Source organism: Mizuhopecten yessoensis, unplaced genomic scaffold (assembly GCF_002113885.1).
Source record: "Mizuhopecten yessoensis strain PY_sf001 unplaced genomic scaffold, ASM211388v2 scaffold4999.1, whole genome shotgun sequence".
Taxonomy (NCBI): Eukaryota; Metazoa; Mollusca; class Bivalvia; order Pectinida; family Pectinidae; genus Mizuhopecten; species Mizuhopecten yessoensis.
Genome location: NW_018405827.1, coordinates 130099 through 153940, shown reverse-complemented (window position 1 = coordinate 153940; position 23842 = coordinate 130099). Strand labels below are relative to the sequence as shown.

At 34.4% G+C, this 23842-nt stretch overlaps 2 protein-coding genes across 3 annotated transcripts; both read left to right on the top strand.

The window, feature by feature from the left end:
• Nucleotides 1–573: 573 nt before the first annotated feature.
• Nucleotides 574–8405, top strand: LOC110450103. The gene is made up of 7 exons (XM_021497362.1): nt 574–672; nt 2600–2849; nt 4816–4871; nt 6011–6049; nt 6975–7149; nt 7734–7783; nt 8267–8405. Exons 2-7 carry the CDS (start codon nt 2600–2602, stop codon nt 8318–8320), a joined length of 624 nt encoding a protein of 207 aa, XP_021353037.1. The 5' UTR covers nt 574–672; the 3' UTR covers nt 8321–8405.
• A 609-nt stretch (nt 8406–9014) lies between these two features.
• On the top strand, nt 9015–15154 carry LOC110450104. Of its 2 annotated transcripts, none has more exons than XM_021497364.1 (6): nt 9015–9816; nt 10954–11098; nt 11880–12025; nt 12358–12450; nt 13198–13306; nt 14541–15154. In XM_021497364.1, the coding sequence occupies exons 2-6, from the start codon at nt 11010–11012 to the stop codon at nt 14617–14619; spliced, it is 516 nt and encodes a 171-aa protein (XP_021353039.1). In that variant the 5' UTR covers nt 9015–9816; nt 10954–11009; the 3' UTR covers nt 14620–15154. The 2 variants fall into 2 exon arrangements, with proteins under 2 accessions (XP_021353039.1, XP_021353038.1); XM_021497363.1 differs by having other exon boundaries at nt 9015–9820.
• The last annotated feature ends 8688 nt before the right edge of the window (nt 15155–23842 follow it).

Below are 23842 nucleotides of genomic sequence, written 5' to 3'. Positions count from 1 at the left end.
TGTTTTTTTTTCTGTTTCTTTAGTAAATGGTACATATTACATGTATATTTACATTTCGGTATTCTTCTGTTTCTTTAGTAAATGGTACATATTACAGGTATATTTACACTTTGTCATTTAATTTCTTTAGTTTGGTTTGGTTTTATTTTGTTTAACGTCCTATAAACGGCTAAGGTCATTTAAGGACGGCCTCTCCTGTGTGCAAGATGCATGCGTGTAGTGTATGTATGCGTGTAGGGTATGTGTGTGTATTTTGGGACTCCGGTTATTCTTCTGTTCCTGTAGTAAATGATACATAATGCAGGTGTATTTACACTGTCGTATGTTATAACTTTAGTAAATAATACATATTACAGGTGTATACATAATACAGGTGTGTTAACACTTTGGTATTTTATTTCTTTGGTAAATTATACATGGTACAGGTGTGTTTAAACTTCGGTATTCTTCTGTTTCTCGCAAAATATTTGTAATATACAGTACCTAGCTATATAGTTTGCCTTATTAATGATAAGGAGTATGTCCTCCTGGTTCTACATGTAGCTCTTGTCCCAGATTAAGACACTTGTGATGTAAGTACAGACACGTTGTGCTGAGAGGGCACGGGATATATAAGAAGATCGTGAGAGATAAGATTACTTTTATGTCTGTCACTCTACAATCTACATCAAGGTGAGTTGTCTTATCTCGGCTGTCCATAAAATGGTATCAAGTGTCGTTTCAGTTACTTTGTAACACGTTTTCACAAATAAAAATTCAGTTGTGTAAATAATTGTAGAAATAAGAGTGCATATGGTGTATTATATTACAAATTGATCTTTCGGAATACCATGATATGTGCTATGTTTTCAGGATTATAAACTCTGAGCATATATTCGTTATACATTTTTATTTTAAAGGTTATGAAGCTTGGCTAAATGTTTTAATGATATTTTATATAACTGCACGTCGGCTGGTTAATGCATGCGATTTTACAATTTATTTGCAGGTTTTTAATATTGCTTAGTAAGACTATTCCCCAGAATACCTTGCCATTTAAAACGGAATATTCATTTATTTCTAAAAAAAATCCTTAAATCAGTGCATACAGAACACACACAAAACATTCTTCTCATATCATATTTTCATTTGAAATACGTTTCAATCGTCGTAATGTACATGATAATGATGAATTAAATACATCCACGCTATATATACACATTTAAATCCTAATTTCAAAACTGATTCTGAATCTAGACTTTAAAGGTAAATTCTATTTTACATGATCTCACCAATGAAGACAATTCTTATTAAGGGTATACATTCATATACCATTAAAAGTTTGCCGCTAACACAAATCATTCTGCCTTTCTTTTGTGAAAGGTATGTTATACCTTTAAGGGAGAGAACTCCTGCAAATATCACAATGTGACGTGTGAGTTAGCTCCGTAAGGATTATACGTAGCATTATGCCATCAAGGGGAGTTAACTGTAACAAATAACAAGTACTTGTAAAACCTTACTAGGTAACATACTAATGTATAACCTCAATAACCATACCTGTTAGAATACAGAGCCTGCACAACGTGGTGACGAAGAAGGCAGCTTACTTTACTTTTTAAAGATTCGATCACGGAAAGCGTTTTTTTATGAAAACAACTTAACAGTATACGAGATGCGGTTGATATTTAATTCTTATTATTTTTATTTTTTTTTGGACTAAAAACACGTATACCTTTGCAATACTTTCTATAGGACGATAATAAAGATACATGTACAATGTCCAAGTGTTAACATAGCGTAGCTGAATTGAGTCATTTCGTTACATATATAACAACTATTGTACATACGTTTCCAGCGTAGCCGAAATCGACATCGATTTTACGGACAACTCGTACACATTTTACACCTTTGTGTGCATACGCTTCATTTGTCATTTGTCTGATGAAGGTGACAGTGTACATATCGTACTAGTCATCGAAACGTCACATAGAAAATTTTGTTGTTTGCGTAAAAAGAACTTCTCATAATACATGTACAATGCTTTTATGATTTTAACTATTTCTTTTAATGAGGCCGCGGTCTATTCTTATCACTGATCGAATGTAGGAAAATCACATTGCGTAGGTTATATCTTTGCCATGGAACTGTTTTCATTTGATCTTTTGGGATGGCATAGTTAGCTACATGTATGAATCAGTAAACAAATGCTTTCTATTGGAGAGTTGGTAAAAATTGATAAAAAAAATTCCCAATGTCAATAATAGAACTGCATTTTGTTGTGTTTAAAAGGTAAATTTATCTACAGCAATTACGCTAAAAGAGGAAGATCGACATGTTTCAAGTATTGATTGTTTCTCAATTAAGGTGCACATTCTACATTTAATATTAAAAAATACTTTTACCAGTACAATACAAGTCATTGTTGTAAATATTTTTGAAGATACTAGTTTTTACATATGAAGTTGTATATGCACGAATGAAACACTTTTGCATATGTATTTGCTGCAATATCAATTGGTTTTGTGTGTTGTCGATGTGGTATCTTCTCTGACTGTTTGTTAACATTTTGGTATATGTTGCTCCTTGGCGTTGAAGCTGTGCTATACTTTTACTTTAGATGAAGATGATGTTAGTTTCCGCCGTGTTTGCGACGTTGATAATGTATGCGACTTGCGTACTTCCGACTGTGTCCCAAGACGACCACCTTCTTGTCGTGCTGCAAGCCATGCACCACAGTAACACGTTCCGTCAACTTCCCACCATGGAGAAGGTCATCCTTGTGGAAATGCTTGCAGCGGCGGAATCTGACCAAATCACTCACTATGTAGATACGATAGGCTTCGACAGAGTTCTTCTCTTCCTTGACCGTGAGTATATATATTTTACCTACATGTACCATCATACATATCTCTTCTTTAGAAGAGTTTTAATTGTACCTAACGAAAGTATGACTTTACAAAGGCGAATCCTGTGACAATATAAATGATGTTATTGCAATAACTTAATCACGTCAACTCCCTCAACAGTAGATTTTCAGTCACCATCATGATAAGCAATCTGGACAGTTTCCATACAGGGAAACGCGTTTAATTCTTTGCAATATCAACTAAAGATAATTGGTTTAAACTTTGTTTTATTCAAATTTTGTTTGACAATACATCGAAATACATGTTTAATAAAACAGAAAAGGAAACAAAAACAAGTGTCGTGACACTTATGTAAATTTGTTACCTGTTTAGTAATCAGCTTTTCAACACTAGCTACAAGAATGAAGTAATATGTACAATAGAATAATAACGGGAATAAGGGAGGGGTAATGGATTAGTATTCAGTGGAAACCAGGAATGAATAACATATCATTATACATATGATCATCAAATGGTAATATCATATTGCTCTATTGCAATGAGTATGTGGAACACGATTCTGTAAATTATAACTATGGAATAGTAGATGAAAATGTCAGCAGTCCTGTAAATGGACACTCGAAAAAGGTTAAAATGTATATACAAGTTACATAGAATAAATCGCCACTAAATCAACTAATGACAAAATTAGTATGTCACAAAGCACCGCCATGATTGTTAAAAACGTTGCAGTTCACATACTAGCCATCACACTTATCAAATATAAGTCCATAAAGCACTTTCCCGCCTCGACCCTGGTACGTCCTGCTCTTTCAACATTACTTTATCAAACAATCATAATCATGGCGAGTTAGTGACATAATATGGTATAAAGAAATGCAATGGTAAAATCACTGAATATAAATCCAAATACATTTTAAAACATAGTAGTAAAACGAATGCAACACAACATACATATATATATATATATGTCAAAATGAAATTGTTAAGGACTATTCGTTTATTTGAAATCTTTTAGTTTTGAGAATACAATTTTGGACGGCTAGAAAAATCGTAGTGTTTTCTTGAGGGGTTAGAGAGTCATCACCAAAGATTAAAAGATTAGTTGATAGTTGATACGGCAAACTCAGAATATGAAGCTGTCTAAGCGCTGTCTATTTATTACATTTTAGCAAATAATGTGTTGAGTTCTAATGGCACCGCAGGAACAATTCGGGATCGGTATGATGTTTTTCGTAAACAAGTGTCCTTTTTGGAAGCTACATGATATACGCCGTTTTTTGCGTGGTAGATTTGACCCAGACGTGAACCCTGAAAGTAGTATGAAGGTGGACATGATGTACTATTAGATTTCAGAAAGGCTTTTAAACTAAAGATAATTAAGTCCTAGTCGTGTATCATTCTTTATCCATTTTTGTCTACATTTGTACTTTTCATTTCTTCAAAAGACAGCCCTGCAATAACTAGCTTTACTGACAAATTCATTATGATTTTAACCGTCACACACTTATATACAGCGAGAAATAAAAACGTGTTTAATAAAAACATTTATCAACCGGAAACTTAAGCAAATATACAAGATATATTCAGCTTATCCCTATGTCCGATGACGCGTTGTGTTTTAGACCATAATTTTGGAAAATGTACCAACGCTGATGAGTGTTCATAATTGTTGTAAAATGAATAAAGTTCACATTTATTTACCACCACTGGCATAAAGAAAGGGACAGTCATTACGCATGTAAGGGCCATACATTCTAACAATTTCGGATTCAAGGGTCACAAGTCACGATCAATTTCGAATCTCCTTTAATAAAACACTTTTTGACCATTACTAATTTTACTTATATTATTTTAGCATAACCTTATACGAACTGTGTCATTCCCTCTTATACTATGTGTACTATCAATCACTGCAGATATGTTTTCATTGCTTTGACTAACGGTGTTAATCAATTTCTTGTAGACGTCAACAGATACAATCAGACAGAGGCCCATTTACTGGAGAAATACCTGATACAGGTAATGTTAAACGCATGATCAAACTCAACGCTGAATCTAATTTACTTAGCACAAAAAGAGGATGGAAAATTTACCGATGGCAATATCACAAGTACATATCGGAGAATATAGAAAGGTTTAAAGTATGAATATTATCCCTACTAAACTATAGGTACTGTAATTGTTAAACAGTTATGGTATTTGTTGTGTTGACAAATAGTTTGGTCAGCATTGAACACGTTTTCCACGTTTACCTTTGAACCACGTTATCACTACTGTCCTTTGTAGCATAAAGCATAACAAAAAGAGGGTTACATGCAAGATAAGGTCACCTTGGCTCGAAGGTGGCGGTATGTGAGACTCCCTAACGAGGGATGGTCTGTTATCATGTATGACGAACCTTGGCTCGAAGGTGGCGGTATGTGAGACTCCCTAACGAGGGTTGGTCTGTTATCATGTATGACGTACCTTGGCAAATTACATTAAGTTAATTTCAAAACTGTTACAAAGACACCAGTTTTAACGAATGCCTCACAATTTGCAAATTAACTAATGAGAGTTAGCTAAACATGATAACCAGCCATTACTTGTTTTGAGAAACCGTTTTCCCATAACTCTAATATTTTATCCGAAAATCGCACATTTCTCCCTTGGAAATACAATATATCTGGTTCATATAGGGGAAAAATTGCCGTTGAATTGTGACATCACAATGTAGGTTAATTAACCCAACATGATTACCAACTTCGAGCCGAATTATTCAAGTGAGAAAAACAAAAATGAGAGAACCAAATAAAATGTGAATCGAATAGTTGGAATTATTTGTAAATAAATCGATTACAATGTACTTGATGTGAAATAATATTGATTTAAATAGCAATAAATATTTAAATTTTAATTAAAAAAACACTTTCACACTTTACTTTCATATTAATACAATACAAGCATAGTAATATTCAACAGAAATAGTTTCAACACATTAACAGTTGTGGTGATATTTTACATTATTTTTAAGCAAATTATCCATACTTATGCTTCCCATCAATATAAACAAATAGACAAGAACCAATCCATACATAGAAGCCAGTCCACAACCAAGCGAACACATCCGGCATTGGAAGCACTAAATATCAGTGTTATCGTAATCTTTTTTATTTCAGGAACTGGCAGAGGAAGAAACGACACCATCGGCAACAACGGTTAGTGTGAATACGTTTACCTCCATTGTCTATATATGTATGTAAATGACTTGCATGAATTAAGTCCAAAAACAAGTGACTTATATTTCTTTTACTCCTGCTGGTTCATTTTCAAATCTTAAAAAGAAAACGCGATTAAGCTTTGTTTTATTCAAAAATGAAAACTATATAAAGAGTGATAGAAACAAACATGATGGGCAGCCTTTATGAGTTGTTCAATTCTTTTCTATCACATACTGTTAACACAGTGGATCGATATTGTTATTGTACGAACTGCAAATCATCAGACGTGTAGTTATTTATAAGGGGAGATACATTTTCTTTTTAATATCCAAAACCGCTATCATAATGCCTCTCTACGTCAGACTTTATTTTATTGTGACTCCGATGTGTATATACTGACCGATATGAACAAGTTCTTAGTGTGAGTAAAGCAAATCATTTGGAAAAATTAAACAGCTTAAGCATTTTAGTACTTGTTTGATTGTCAGTATTGAAGTAGCTGGAGGTCAAGTGGCTCCAGTCCACAAAATGTTCCGTTTCCTTATTTTAGATGTTACACATTAAATAATACCTTGTAATAAACACATATAACATAACAATACGTTCGTTTTTTTAATAGATTGCGAGGCTGTAAATTAACTGGGGTAATTACGGAGGAAATTAATATAAATATATCTCTATATCATAACCACAAACCTTTCGCTGAATTTCATAACATAGGAGTTTGTTTTCTCTACGCTGTTTTTATTCCTCATGCTATCGACACTCTATGACTTAAAGCCATTCTTTTGGTAATTTTCAGCATTTCTGCTGCGTCTGTTGTGCAATTCAGGTTTTAAAACCCTATGTTACCATATCTTTGTTGTCCAGTATGACAGTTTCCATCCTGTATTTACTTCTTACCATCCTTATCTACCAATAGTTCCGCAGAAGTCTCCAGAGCGTCATCCACACCATCACCAGTAATGATGCCTTCCAGCATCTATCCGATACGGACCAAACCTTGATGCTGGACCTCGCAGAAGCAGCCGAGCACGGAAATGCCACAGCCTTGGTGAATCAAGTCGGATACTCTAAGATTCTTGCCTTGGTGGAACGTAAGTGGGTCACTTATTTTCAGTATAGTACAGTTAAAGAGATGCCCAATGAATGGGAAAAGTCATTCACCATGTAACAAAAGCTTTACATTGCAGTGCTTGGGGGTTTATTTGGTGTGTTACTGTAATATATAAAAGGACTCGAAAGATATAAAGGCAAGAGCGCTGCGATTCCTATATTGGACCCCGAGCTATAACTGAGTCATCGATATTCCACACTGTTTGGTTGTTTCTGTAAATATGACGACTTTGTGCGTATATTCAACGTGATCGTTGCCATAGGGAGTTTTATTTATAATCGTAACTTCACAGAAACCTTTTTTATCCGATCAAATAATCCAGTCTTTTAAAATGCCAGTAAACACTGGTATCACTGTAATTGAAGACCAACGCACATATAAGTAGTCAAGGTTAATAGCAGAATTAGAATGAGTAGAACCGATGTAATAAAAACAAATTTATCCAAAAACTTATTAGTGTAGGTTTGGTTTTATTCTGAGCTAACGCTAAACTAAAGTTTCGATCAAAACATAGACAAGAATCATTTAGGTATTTTGTTATCAAATATTTGCGTTTCCTTTCAGATATCATGTCGCCAGCAGAAACTCACGTATTCCTGCAATATTTGGTTTCCGTAAGCATTCAATCGTACATTGTATACAAGGCAGTATTTCCATATTAGTTACATATTAAGACTTAATGAAGACATGATAAATAATTTGAATACATATCTAGTAAGCCACATTACAGAGAACTAGACCCTTTTCAGATCATGAAATACAAATTCCTTTGCTAGTTTTACACAGTAATAATACAAGATGTAGTTTTATTTAAGTAACCAAACATATACACGTACGTCCATTTGACGTCTCATACTATTGGCCTCGTGTAACTAAGAATGAGCACATGTGTGGTGAAATGCCTTCATACATGTATTTGTGCAATGAGCTCCTTCGTATATAGTATAGCACTACTGGGCAAAATGCTGTCCCATTAATTATGCATACATTAATTTAAAAACAAAATATAAATAAAAAGCTGTTTTGATGACAATATTGGAAGATACATTTACATTCCAGATCTAGATCATGACGTCATACATTATAATCTATTTTAGCACATCGAAAAAGAACTTGGACACAACCACCATCATGGGCCTGTTGTTGGGTGATGTCACAGTCCTGAAGAATGATTTAGCTGTAGCTCCGCCTACTCTATACGAATGAACCAATAAACAGACAGCCTGATATGACATTGTTTCGTATTATTTGCATTCACTTATGAAGCCAATTCGACATTTGGTGTCTTTGCCGGAATTCTCATCAATATTAAACTAAATTGATGATAAGCGTTACATTTTACAAGATTAGCCTGTTAGGAGTGGAAAAATATTGATGTATTCATTTAAATGGTGTGTTTCAATGTCGCTTTTGATACAAGTTGGGAAAATGTACCATGACGTCAATACACAAGGCCAAGAACAGGTTAAAAGCCAATGCAACAAGGTAACACGTGGAGCTCGAGGATCACGAAAACATATTGATAGACATCATGATCCCCTAGTTTAACCGGAAACAAAATTAGTTAATCTGGGGTAAATTCGACTAAGAAACTGGAATTAAGCCAGTTGTTTCCTTATGGTGAACATGTCGACAGGAGCCGTCCCAAGATGTATTCCAAGATGTATCACAAGATGTAACACCTATGATGATTAAGTGTCAACGCTGAATGTTTGTTCAGTCTGCCTCAATTGTGACACAACCCTGGGATTATCATGTCTTTTCTTGCATACTAGACCGATATGCGGTGCTGGAAAATTCTATCCGACCCACGGGTCTGGATCAGTTGCACGCGCAGACTGGCGGGGGAATTATAGTGCTCAATATTTTATCCCGTGGGTTTGAATTACCTTATCCATACCTCATATCAGGGATGGATTCTAATAATCCAGCCTAGCTTATCTGTCACCAAAGAAATAAGACATACTTCGAAGTCTACAATCATATCTCAATATTTGAAAAATCTGTTACATGTAATACACCGTATCATATCAAACGCGTAGTTAAAATCCTCCCCTTGATACTTAGTTAGTCCACATGGCGTATATACATACGTTCGTACATGTATTCAATAGGTTCTGATACGTAGAACTAGCTTTAGAAGAATAAATCAATTGTGTTCCGTAAACCCATACGCAGTAGATGTCGTAAATAATACGTCAATACACATACCGGCATATACAAACGTAATAAGAAGAAAGCTGTTCACGGCATCTAGTTTTATAGATGTGTATTTACATTGTCCAATATTGATAAATAAGTTATGAAAGACTCAACGTTATATAAAACCAATTTGCATTGTTATACATATGGAAACATCAAGATTTGAAAATAGTTCAAAAGAAAAACGAAAGTCCTTTACCACCCGTAATGACATCACTAATGGGATTTGAATGGCAGGTAACAGCTTATCTTTCATCAGGACATCCAGTGAGCTAGCTTTTCAAATATCAGCTGACATAATGATTACGATCAGTTGGCTCAGAGACTTAAACAAAATATGAAGTTCGCGTTCGATGGTTTTTACCATTACTTGTGAGGAATTGGTGCACTACACTAAAACAAAACCTGAACCAGTTGACCAAATGATCGGCTACAACTTTTAGACGTGAGTAAGTGTACTTTGTTTTTCGTTTATGTACAATGTTGTTTTAAGTGTCCATATTGCCCGTCTGCTAAGTAAATCAAGTAAATGTAGAACATGTGGGTGTTTGAGGGAAAGTTTTAAATGAATCGATTTAAAACGACAAAAGGCATTTTAAGACTGGTCTGGTATTTTGTTTGTATTGCAAACGCTTAGAGAGAGACTCATGCTTAGGTAGGCATACTGATATGCTTTGTTTAATAATGAATTATTTCCCTTTAACTTTAACTAAACCATGAATATCGTCAAGAACTATTTTTTATTTACTTAAATATTTTTCTTTCATTTCTTGGTTTTGAAGCGCACGCAGGATTATACCACTAAAACAAAGTGTTTGTCAAATTGTTCTGAGCACTTGATTTCATTCGTGAATCCTCTCCAATTATTAATTGTCTCAGTTGAGAAGAGACATTTATGGGAATTTCAATGGGTTACGTCTGACGGAGAGAACATAACTGTTTATGATATCTATTTTATATTCCATTTGTTTTTCTGCTGATTATTTTAATTCAGAACCTAATTAAAATCGTTTCAATATATAGGTTAGAAAAACAAGTAATGTGCAATTTGTTTATGAAGGACTTATTTTTACTTAGTTATTATAATGAATTAGCTATTTAGATATATATATCCATCGCAATGTTACATATAAGCCTTATTCAATGTTTATAGAGCTAGTCAATAATACATGTAACCGGTTTAGTATGGCCTAATGGTTTATAAATATAATTGAATATCTTTAATATTCAAGCGTTTTGGAAACAAATTAACATAAAATTAGTGTATTATATATGGTACAATGTATATATAGGAATATAAACATAATGATAATTATATAAAATGAACCTCTGAGCAGTTGTTATCATTATGCATGAATGTTGGCAAAACATATGAGTATTTCCGACAGAAGACCTTTAACGGTAACCGAAGTTTGAAAAAAACAACAAAGACTATTGTCATCATCTGTATTTTAAATAGAAATTTAAACACTGAGCGTAATTTTAAATTGTGCGTGTTTGATGACCGAAAGATGACCTTCATATTAAATTAAAATGAATTGTACAAACGATGAAAACGTTGTCTTTCCTTGTTTTGTTTCAGTTCGTTAGGCAACTTTTCCATCGACTGACAAAGTATTTAACATCCGAGTATTAAATATGGCGGCCACACTGGTGAACGCTGTACTTCTGCTTGTTGTAGTTTTAAGTTTCTGCATGGTCGACTGTAGAGTAATTCAAACCACAAGGTGAGTAAATAAGTGAGGATGGGTAAGGTTCGTATGATGTGTATTAGTTTGTTTGTGACTTAAACACATATGTACGTATCTTCCTGGGTGTAATTTGGAACATTAAACAATTTCGTGAGACCTGATTTGGGTACAACAAAAATCTCAGGACCTACTATGATACAGAAACCAGTTTACATAAAAGAGCACCCATGATATCATCCTCGATAATCAGGTGTTTCGCTCACTGTCGCTCTCTTCACCCCTAGAATATGTCATAGCAAAGTCGATGGCTCAATATGTAGCACCTTGTGGATGAGACGAGAAGACTAGTTGGTCCTTTGATGTACATCAAAAGAATCTTGCGGTCGCGTAACGGTAAAAATCGACAGGCTTTGAAGTTGGGCATCGCTCCTTTGTTATCTTTAAAGGACAAGTATCAGTCTAGTGATTGGTCACGTTTTTTTACCCGACACCAATCAAATAGCTGGCCGCGTGCATTCAATTTTTCTATGACATATTCCAGTGGTGTATGGAGCTAAAATGAGCGTAACTCCTGGATTTCGAGGATGCCATAACATGTGGTTTCACCATGTTTTGATGCAAATAAAGGATGTCTTTTGTTTTCTTTTGATGTCTCTTTCATCCCGTTGGGTGATTTTGATTTATAGGTAAAGGGTGCCGACAAATTAAACTGTATATTTACAATATTAGAGTTAGTCTGGTGCAAATGAAATATTCCATGAAAATCTCATATTGCCATGCATTTATCTATTCAGGAAAGTTCTTTATTCTTTTCCAGCCTTCCGCCTTGTGATCAACCCACATATTACGAAAACTGCCCGAGTGATACGCTTCCCTCCAACAGTGTGTTTGACCCTAGCGTCGGGATAGTTCAGCTATCGTGCGGAACATCGGCTCAAACGGAAGGCGAATGCGTTACTCTCGGTAAGTTCTGACAAATACCTGATGGTTTATGTATATAATAACATACTCGAAGGCCGAGCGCTGGCGACTCTCTTTCAACAATATGGTGAATGGTCGACTTCCGTAAACAAGGGGTTGTCTTGACAATATTAAATTTTGGCGAGCACTTTAATGGGTGATAAAAACACATAGTGTCATGTTCTGTAGTGTACGGATGATGACTCCTCATGACCAATTGTCCTCTTGTTTATGTAGTAATAATACAAGTTAAAACATTTCTTATTTGTTATCAATGATCAATCGATTAATCGAAACATAGATATTTGTCAATGGGTTTACGATCATATTTGCAGGTGATGATAACATAGCTGAGTCCTACAGGTGCCCTGCCAACTACGTGCTGGTGGGCAGTGATAATAATAGGCCTGTCTGCTGTCAGCTCAAAGGTAGAGAGGTTATTGATAAACAAATGACGTACATCCGTCAAAACTATGGCATAGCTTCGTCATACATACAAGATTGTCAATCAGTAGGAGTTACAATGTATAACATTAATATGGCATACATACAAGATTGTCAATCAGTGAGAGTTACAATGTATAACATTAATATGTCATGCATACACATTGTCAATCAGTGAGAGTTAAAATGTATAACATTAATATGTCATGCATACACATTGTCAATCAGTGAGAGTTACAATGTAAAACATTAATAGGACATGCATACACATTGTCAATCAGTGAGAGTTACAATGTAAAACATTAATAGGACATGCATACACATTGTCAATCAGTGAGAGTTAAAATGTATAACATTAATATGTCATGCATACACATTGTCAATCAGTGAGAGTTAAAATGTATAACATTAATATGTCATGCATTCAACATTGTCAATCAGTGAGAGTTACAATGGATAACATTAATAGGTCATGCATACAACATTGTCAATCAGTGAGAGTTACAATGGATAACATTAATAGGTCATGCATACAACATTGTCAATCAGTGAGAGTTACAATGTATAACATTAATAGGTCATACATACTATGCTCATGCGTCACATGAGTGATATAAGTACGTTATATGTACAACAAATTGTCAGACAATTATTTTCTGAATAAACCATATCCCGAGTTAATAAAGCAATTTGTTTTTCATAATACCTGTTTTCTGTTGTATTTATTACAGGCATTTGCCTCACTGACTGCTTCAAACCAAAGATACTGTATTCATTCAAACTTGGATTTGAGTTTGAAATCAAAGAAGGGTATGCTCTGGTCGGCAAGTCTAGCTACGGGTAAATAACCTCTGTTCTACTGTTGTGAAACTGCATTAGATCATCATGATAGCTCGCTGGTATTGCCCACGTTTTGCTTCATTACTGAAGTAAAATGCCCCAATGGAATGAATCATCAATATGCTATCATTTCATTTATGAAAACAAAATCCTAGTTTGGTTTCTAGTAAATAAATACACTACCTGATAGCCTGTTAGTCTATCTGTCATGACTGACGAACACTCCCAATCACCGGCTCCAATGTATATTTACATATGATTGTGATTTGCTATTGTTCCGTTATTGATATATCTTTCTCGCAAAATTTCCTGATTTGAAAGCATTGAAATGTAACTTCTTTTGTCTTTTTGCAAACGTATCTAATGAAACCTTCTTCAACTTTGACACCTATGGCTACTACAGACCAATGTTTGATCTTGCATGTACAAACTTTATCATTGTTCGCTGACCGATTTAATTGCTGCTGGGGCGTGATGTCAATTAGTATTAACTATTCACACCTGTTGGACGATGGGTGGTTGGGTGTGGCTTTGGCAGTGTAATACACAACTAGAATCACAATTTAAGAAATAAAATATTCAATTCAGGTAAGCTTGTTACGCTTTGAATAACCTGAAGCATTAAATATTGATGTGCACATTAAGGTCACAGTGTGCATACCAAGTGTCACAGTGTGCATACCAAGTGTCACAGTGTGCATACCAAGTGTCAAAGTGTGCATACCAAGTGTCACAGTGTGCATACCAAGTGTCACAGTGTGCATACCAAGTGTCACAGTGTGCATACCAAGTGTCACACGATGGATACAGTGTATCTATATAATATCATTTTCCTTTAAATCGAGAGCAGGGAAGTCATGTGCGCTGGTGACGCCCCCTTGGATCCGCCTCTGATAAAGTAAAACTTTGATATACCAGTTTGCATAATGATATTACTGATGTATCTGTACACGTTTCAAGGGATGCAAGAAATCATTTAAAGAAAAAATATAATTTCACCCCTTTTCAGCAGATGAAAGCAAGATCATTGTCTCTCGATCATAATCTTATCCAGATACCTTTTGCTAGGGATTGATATCCGCATCTATGTTATATGCTGTCACATCCAAATTTAAGCTAAAGGCCCTGATGATATTTGATACAGTGTATCTGTCTAACATCAACGGTATGCACTTTGATTGTAACCTGTGTAGGATACACCATGCATATTATGAAATGACGTTTGTTTTTTCAGAAGTTGTTCCGAGGATCCAACCGTTTTTCAGATAGAAGTTTGTGAACTAACCCAACAGGAGACATCCCAACACCCATAACACAACTGTTGGGTGAGATAACTGGGAAACTCAACATCGCGTACTGTCTTAGAAGTATATATGTATCACACTAGGAAATATATCCATGGATCTGATTGGTGGGGAAATAAAAGGAGAAACAGGTCCGCATTATAAACTTTGAATACCACGGTCTGGTGGGAAAAAAAAGCAAAGTAGCATCTGGGAAATACATGTGTACATTATTATAAGGACCTTTGCATAAAATTGCACAACTTATGTGCTGGTATATATGTAGTAATACATTTTCACAACTTCTGTTCTGGTATATACATGTATGTAGTAATACATTTTCTTCAATTTGTATTTACATCGGAGCTGACACCGCATGTAGTTGGTAGCTGTTCATTAAAAGAGAATGTAGTTTAACTCATAGGTTGAGAGTGATTTTATTAAATATGTGAACTTACTTGATTGATCCAGGTGTGATTCGAATATATAACTATATAATATTATAAAGGTTAAATATCCTTACGCATCATAAGAATGAACAAAGTTTCAAATGAATAAACCAAAAATGCGCTATCATATCGTTTTGTGTTAATCAATGGTATTCTTTAATTAAATTCACTACAGCATTGAAACAGAATGACAGCACATACCAAAGCGTAACACACAATTATATATTACAGTGTAGACAAAGACGGGGAAATATATCACAGCGTCAACACATTAGATCGTTATATACCACAGTGTCAACACACTAGATCGTTAAATACCACAGTGTCACACTAGATCGTTATATACCTCAGTGTCAACACACTTAGATCGTTATATACCTCAGTGTCAACACATAGATCGTTATATCCCACAGTGTCAACACACTAGATCGTTAAATACCACAGTGTCACACTAGATCGTTATATACCTCAGTGTCAACACACTATATAGCAGATATCGATAATGCACATGGTGTAGATCGTTATACACAACAGTGTCAACACTTTAGATCGTTATACCACAGTGTCAACACACTTAATCGTTATATACCACAGTGTCAACATGCACTATCGTTATATACTACAGTGTCAACACACAAGATCGTTATATACTACAGTGTCAACACACAAGATCGTTATATACCACATCGTTACGTGAAAACATGGCGGATAGTGTACACGGACCACTAGATTAACTGACCGAGATGTTAATATATATGGCGATAGCAGAAGATAAGGGTAGAAAGTACGGGTAAGAAACTTGTGTGTGTTGATTGAGATGTTAGAGAACATTTTATGGTTGTAAAGTGGTTGAATGGGGCGTAAAGCAAAGACACGTAAAACAGCAACGAATAGTGTGAAGCGACCCGTGACCAGCTGGCCATTAACAGGTATAATGTATACATCTGGGCAACAGACTGCGGTGGGTACTACTCCCAAGGTCAACACGGAGATGTAAACACCAGCGCCCCGCCTTGTTTTTCACCGAATATGCCCACTTGTTCTATAATCATGAGTGCGTATAACGAAATGTATCGAATAAATGCACCACCTGGTCCCAGCTCTACAATGCAGATGTTTTATAATCCTGTTCAAATTCCGAATACCTAGCTTTCATCATCTCCCTAGAGAAACAACGCTCCTTGCCCTCCATCCCAACAGCTGGCACCCCTCATTTTCAGTATGTACTCAACGATATATACACGAGGCTTGCCAAACTTGACGTGCTAGATCATATCTTACAGAGACTTAATGTGAAAGAAGGCAAGTTTGCTTCTACTGAGGCCATTATAAAGGATATTCGTGGTGAATTCCGTATCCATAGTGATAAGTTGGAGAGAGCGGATTTTGACGACACGGTACTGGAAGTCAGAATCAGCACAGTCGAGGCTCAGGGAGATGACGCTCTATACCGATGTGATGAGCTGCACGAGGAGATTCTACAATTGAAAACTGGCTCCATGAAAGATAATCTTCCCTTTGGAGGTATACCGGAAAATAACAACCCAAACGAGGACGCAGTAGAAGTTGTGCAAAATCTTGTCAGAACAGAATTTGACATTGATAAGGACCTGGAGCTTCATGTCGCTCATATATTGAGAAAGAGGCATGATGGTAAACCAAGAACCATCGTAGCAGTCTTTTCCATACGAAATGACAAGGATACGGTTCTAAAGGCAGTCCCAACAAAACTGGCGGAAAAGAAAGTTACAGAACGACGCGAACTCTTATACCCTATATTCAAGGAGGCAAAGCGAAACGGTCAAACGGCTACTCTGAAAGAAGACATTCTCTACGTAAACAATCAACGTGTCCAGCCAACGCCTCAGCTGCAACATGCCCAATTCCGTCAAAACAAGAGATGCGATCAGCAACCCCCTCAGAACCGACATGAACCAGTGCAGATGAGGAACCGATGACCATCCGGACCAGACGCACGTCAAGGTCACCGCTAGGGATACGCAGCGAGAGGTCCCCCTTAGAACTTTCCAGTAGGGAAACTAAAAATAACTTATCTTGATGTTTGTGGTATCAAATCAAAACTTTAAGTGCCAGAATTTGAATAATTAATTAAATAGCATGATATTTTGGTATTTGCAGAGTGTAAAACCAATGGTTTTGATGTCCTAAGATTGCCACCCAAGTATATATACTTTGCCAAAAAATTATGTAAATTAAAGAAAAAAAATATTGGTATAGCTATTGTTTTTAAAAAGAAATCAAAATCAATGATGCATCTTTATACTACAGAATCGGAATACATCCAATGGGTTAAATTGTCAAAACATTGTATATAATTAGATAACGATATATTGATGAGGTGTGTGTGTATGTTCCACTCGAAAGTTCAAAATACTCGTCTCCAGATGCTTTTAATGAAATTGAAAAGAATTGATTGATATTTGTCAAAATAACTATAGTGTGGCCAATATTAGCGATTTCAATGCTAAAACTTAAATTTGTCAGGACTTTGTAGTACCTGATGATTGGTTCATTGAAATGCTGGATATTGACAAGAATGATGATTTGTACAAGTTAATGTATGATTTTATAAACTTACAACGACTTGGTATTTCCATACAACGATCAAGCCGGTGTAAATCCAAATTAAATAGTTTTGGTTATATACTGACCGAATTGTTTAAGCAAGATAAGGTATATATTGCCAATGTTAGAATTAGAAAAGATCACTCAATCGGTAAAACTACTTGTTATGACACAAGTGTTATTGATTATCTTTTATTGTCATCAGATCCTTTTCAATTTATCATAGATTTTGATGTTTTCAACCCTTTAATTTCTGATGTACACTGTAGAATTGAATTCTGTTGATTCTGTGGTAAAGAAACGTGTAATGAAGGAGAATTAAATCCTGACCTAATTAATAAATCAAATGACTATGTCAAATGAAATGTATATAATGTAGCAGAGCTTTACACATGTTGATGAGAATGGAAAATTAGGTCAACTTAATGAAGATAAATACGCTCCTTCTGGCCACCGTACGGCATTCTCTGAAGCTTATGGTCTTTTAAACATGCTTTCAGAAAGGAACAGGCTTCCATTGCTGAAGATGATATCAATGACACGGTTAATCTAGTAGCCTTTCAAGTCATCAGCCGAACAAATATTTGGTGAATTCAAAAAAGTACAACCAATATGGAATAAAATAATGATAGCAAAGCACGGTATATACAAGATTGTCATATGAAGAGAAATGAATTGCATAAAGCAATTGAGAAAACAAATGCTAAGAAATAAAGTAAAAGCTATAGACAAACATTGAATAGAGAATATATGATTTTCAAAGAAAAATGGAAAATGAAATAAGAACATCAAAATTCGAACGGAAAAAAAAAGAAATTACTCAACAAAATTGAAGAGAAAAAAGATAATACTGATGATATAAGTATAGACGACTAATACGAGTATTTCAAAAATCTCAACAGTGGAGAAAATGATGATTACGTTTTCAATATTGATCATCATGAAGATGGTAGATTTGATGGTATTTTAAATGGTGAAATTACGTTTGATGAAATAAAGCAACCTGTAGATAGCCTAAATAATAGCAAAGCCGGTGGTAATGATTGAATCATTAACAAATATTTGAAGAACACTTTAGATATGTTTATTCCTATTTACCACAAATTGTTTGATATCATATTAGCTACTGCACTTATACCGGAAGCATGGAGGATCGGTGTGATAAAAACTATATATAAAAATAAAGGTGATCCGAAAGATCCAGATAATTGCATGGCTATAAGTCTCATATCATGTATGGGAAAAGTATTTACGTCAATTCTTAATAAAGGACTGAATAAAATGTCTGATGAAATTGGTCCATTAGTTGAAACCAAGTTGGATTCAGAAAAAAAACATTCAACGTCTGATAACATATCTATTTTTCATTCCTTAATTAATATTTACTTCAAATTAGCTAAAAACTTGTATTGTTCATTTGTTGATTTTAAAACGGCTTTTGATTCAGTGTTGATGATTGGTTTGTGGCAGAAAGTACAGAAAAGTAATATCAGCGGCAAAGTTTTAAAAGTGATCGTTAAATTGTGTGATAATACAAAATCCTGTGTCAAAAAGGGTATTGAGATTTCGTAAATGTTTACAAGCAATATTGGCGTAAAACAAGGCGAAAATCTATCACCATTCTTATTTGCAATCTCTCTGAATGGTTTGAAAGACTTATTTTAGGAAAATGAAGTAAATTGTTTACAAACAGTGGAGTTAATAAGTAATAGCATTGGATTGTTTATTAAATTATCCATCATGGTATATGCTGATGATACTGTTATCATGTCAGAAACTGCTGATGGATTACAAAATGCACTTATCGCATTTGAAAAGTATTTTAAACTTTGGAAGCTTACTGTCAATATACAAAAAACTAAAGTTGTTATTTTCTCGTAAAGAAAGTGCTAAAGTTATCCCATTTTTTTATTGTACAATATGGAGCTTGAGAGAATAGAATCATATTCTTACCTTGGAGTTATTTGGAGCGAAAGCCATGCATAATTAATTAGCATACTGCGCTCTTATTGGTAAATGGTTTTTGCCCAGTCACTTTGCCAGACCAGGTTCTGATGAAACTAGGTTAACATATTATTCAATAACAAAGGCGAAGTTCAAAGATAAACAAAATCTGTGCATAATCTATTTAATGGTTTAAAATAATCAATTATTAGCCAAAGGGGTAAATGCCAATTTTAGATTTTAACGTTTGAAATACGGACAAAGGGAAGCAATTCATATGCAAATTAATTATCGAAAGGTCTAAAATGATATATTCTAGAGAAAACTTGGTACCCTTCTTCTGAAAAACCTATAAAGATATATTGTACACACAAGAATAATAACTTCACAGTGGTACACTTTTACATAAAACTAGGATTCATAACGAAATTATTGGTAAATCCTTTTGTACGATATGATGGGCACTTCGTCTTTTTTTTGTTCCCCATTCCAAAAATATTATATTTATCTTGGTCTACCTTTTGCCTTAGCTTTCAGTACTTTGAGCACTTTGATTGTTAGTGTTTTTTAAAACAATTTAACTGTACAAAGACAAAAGCTAATAAAATAGTACATTTTTGCCGTCCACCACTGTTACAGATAGTCATGGACAGAGATATGTTGACAGCCCGAGGAACAATGATTGAAGACAACACCTTATTTCAGGGCGTATCGTACTTGAAGGATCACCCATCGGAGAATTTGCTCAAGATGGGCCAGGACGTTCACGAGTTCAACGAGTTTGTGGCACAGTATGAACTTGTATACAAGGAAAGAATATTTATTTTATCCGGTTAAATTCGACAGGGTTTCAATTTCTATCTGTAACTTTTTAATGTTATTAACCTCACTATGTTAAATAAAACATTCGTGACGTAAAATGCTGAAAAGAAATAAATGTTAGACAGATTGTATAGCTAAAATGATTAACATTTAAATAGCAATCTATAGTTTAGGATAAATCATCATTATCATACACCAAAATTTTGGTTGATAAATTGAAGGTTTCTGTCGCTTTACGACTCGACATTAATTTTAGTTGAACTAGTTTTACGGTACACGGGTGCTGTTGATACATCACAAGACGCTTACCCGTCCGGAACACCTGGTCATATTATATTATCCGTGGGTCTTTCATCGATGTACATGAATATCTTTCTTATGCTCATTTTTTGTCCTAATTTTACGAACTTTGATTTAAGGATGTATTCTTCTGAAGTTTCAGTCACGTTCAAATCTCAAATTATGATCTACTTAAAAAGCCATTATGCTTCTGAACAACGTATCAAAACACTAGATGCCCATTGTTTGCAGACATTTTAAAAAGTTTTTATGAAAAAATGATCGATTAGGCGGCCATTTTGAATATCTCAAAAATGAGTTTTTCTTGCATTGTAAGCAATGCTAACATTCCACCTTTTTTGACGTTATAACAACTATCATTAAAAATGTCATTGTATCGCCATTTTTAACCGTAGCAAGTTCATTTTTGCTGTGCAAGTTTTAAATGTTCATTATGATGCAAATATAATACAACATAGTGAAAAATTAAACAATATTGGTATTTTAATGCTGATTATGTCAACTACACTTTACATTTGGCGTTTTATCCCAAAAAAGCACACGGAACCCCCAATTGTTTTACTGTTTTATGAAGATAAACACATTTTCTTTCGATGCATTGAATATTGGTTAAAGTTGAAAACCAGAACTTTTCACATCAATCGTTTAATCTGCAAATAAAGGTGAAAAAGAAGTGGTTTTTTCACTTAAAAAATTGGGGTAGGGGTAACATAAATTGCATTCCTGAGATACAAATATAGATTTAAGAAATCTGGACTGCATAATTAAGAAGAAAATACATTTTTTGAGCAATTGTGCAAATATTCGTGGATTTCTGAGAGCACACTTGAAAGGTATTGTACAAATTTAGTCTCCATACGGTCAAAACGATAAATTTCATCAAAAATCACACATTTTGTTGAACGGGTATGTTTGACCGATCATAACAAAAAACGAACACACGGACAATGCAATTTTATTTTCATTTTTTATTTTCTCATATTCTTCTTTTTCAAAATTCGATGTAAAAAAAACGTTTAATGCAAGAAATGTTTGACTCTTCAGAGTTGTAAATCCTTAACATTATAAAATTACAATTTTGATGATATTTTAGTACATCATGTATTATTTTTGTACATTTGTATCTTTGCTTTGGTCATGCAGTTACACGTAACACCTTTTCCTACGCTTGTGCTTTATTTGTTGACATCTTTTAATGCTTGTTAAACTGACTGAAAAAGGAAAATAGTCTTGTTTTGTACATCATGGCTAATTAAGTACAGAATTAATACAATGCATGTACATGGTACTACATGTAAATTACGATATCCTACTTATGATTGAAAAGAAACAAGGAAGGGGCAGATTACCCATAACTTTCTACATTACAAATCCTATAATGGCCGCGTGAACACCTGTATAACTGCCCGAGAACTCATACCATGTTGTATGATAAGGTGATGGTGCCCATACGAGACGGATTGATGTCGTGTTTGAGTGTTTGACGTAAAGTGGGAGATTTCGTCTATTTAATAAATTGAGGATTTTGTCTGATTACAATGACTGGTTCAACGATTTTGTCTCTAGAAAAAGAGAGATTTCTTTGATTCCATAAACTTTCCATTTAATCTGTTTGATTATAGAACGAACTCGACACCGCAGCTAAAATGTACCTTAATTTAGTAGCTTTAAGCCAATTTAAGAAATATTAAATCCTTCTAACCGAAAAAATCTTCAAGTCATACATTGACGCTTACAATTGTGACATTTTGGCTTCACATGGTGCAGATATAGCAGATATCGATAATACACATGGTGCAGATATAGCAGATATCGATAATGCACATGGTGCAGATATAGCAGATATCGATAATACACATGGTGCATATATAGCAGATATCGATAATACACATTATGCAGATATAGCAGATATCGATAATTCACATGGTGCAGATATAGCAGATATCGATAATACGCATGGTGCAGATATAGCAGATATCGATAATACATGTTCACAGACATTTGTCCTTAATACAAGTGAAGCACTTACACGCTAATTGGAAGTGAGCATTACACGAGCCAGTCAAATAAAGAAAGACAAAAATTATATGAAGATCTTCCAGTCCTCTATCCATTCCTCATCCTCCCATTCTCCCCTATTCACTATACCACGTATGTACATATTAAATAGGTCGTTTATAGGTTCCTACCCTTTGCCCAATTCCTTTGCTTTCAGTTCTGATAAACGTGAAACTTGTTTCATCTGAACTTTGTTTTTGCATCTTGTTCCATTGACGTTACTCTTGACAACACCTTAACATGATTTATATTGTTTCATTTTATATTATTCCGGAAGACTCTGACAAAACAGATTCATCATTTGTGATCATTTATTCTAACTACGCTTTATCTGAACATGAAATCTGTGGCTTTGAATGCGCTTTATTTGGTTAGAGTTTGATATTTATCACAGTGTTGAAGATTGTTTTTTTAATCAAGACTTACAGACTTGACCAATTAGGACATTTATAGAAGGCATGAAAATAGATGGCTTACTTCTTGTCAGTGGTGTATTCCTACATTTTTTTTTTACATAAATGGGGTCCAGCAACACACTGTATATAGCGATTAACCTAATTGTATTTTTATAGACATTATTGTCCGGGGAAATAACTTTGCAATTGTGTGTAATGTTTTCAAAAAACTGAAAAAAGTATTGACACAGACTCACTTTCTTCGAGTTCATATAGACTAGTTTGGAACACTCTGAAGATTATTTTACATATTAAGTGTGTTAAACTGTTAATACCACTACAACTTTAAACACTTATAATCAGTTATTGTGCTTGTTGAATGGTTATGACAATTTTATACTGCAAAGAAAGAGGTTTGTTCTTTTCAGTGCTACATTCTGTAATTTAAAGGTAATTTGATCAAATGCAGATATTTTTTTTTCAAGTAACTAGATATTTAATAACAACTTCATCACTTGTCAAGATTCATGATATGATTCAGACGTTTAAGCTGAAACATTCAATAGGCCAAGATTTAAATGATAAAGGTTGACGTACACTATAACTGTCCCTGGAAAAGTCATGCAGCAGCAACCATTAAAAGCTAAACCAATAAATTTCTTTATCAGGTTTATTAATTATAAAATATTTCAATGTTGC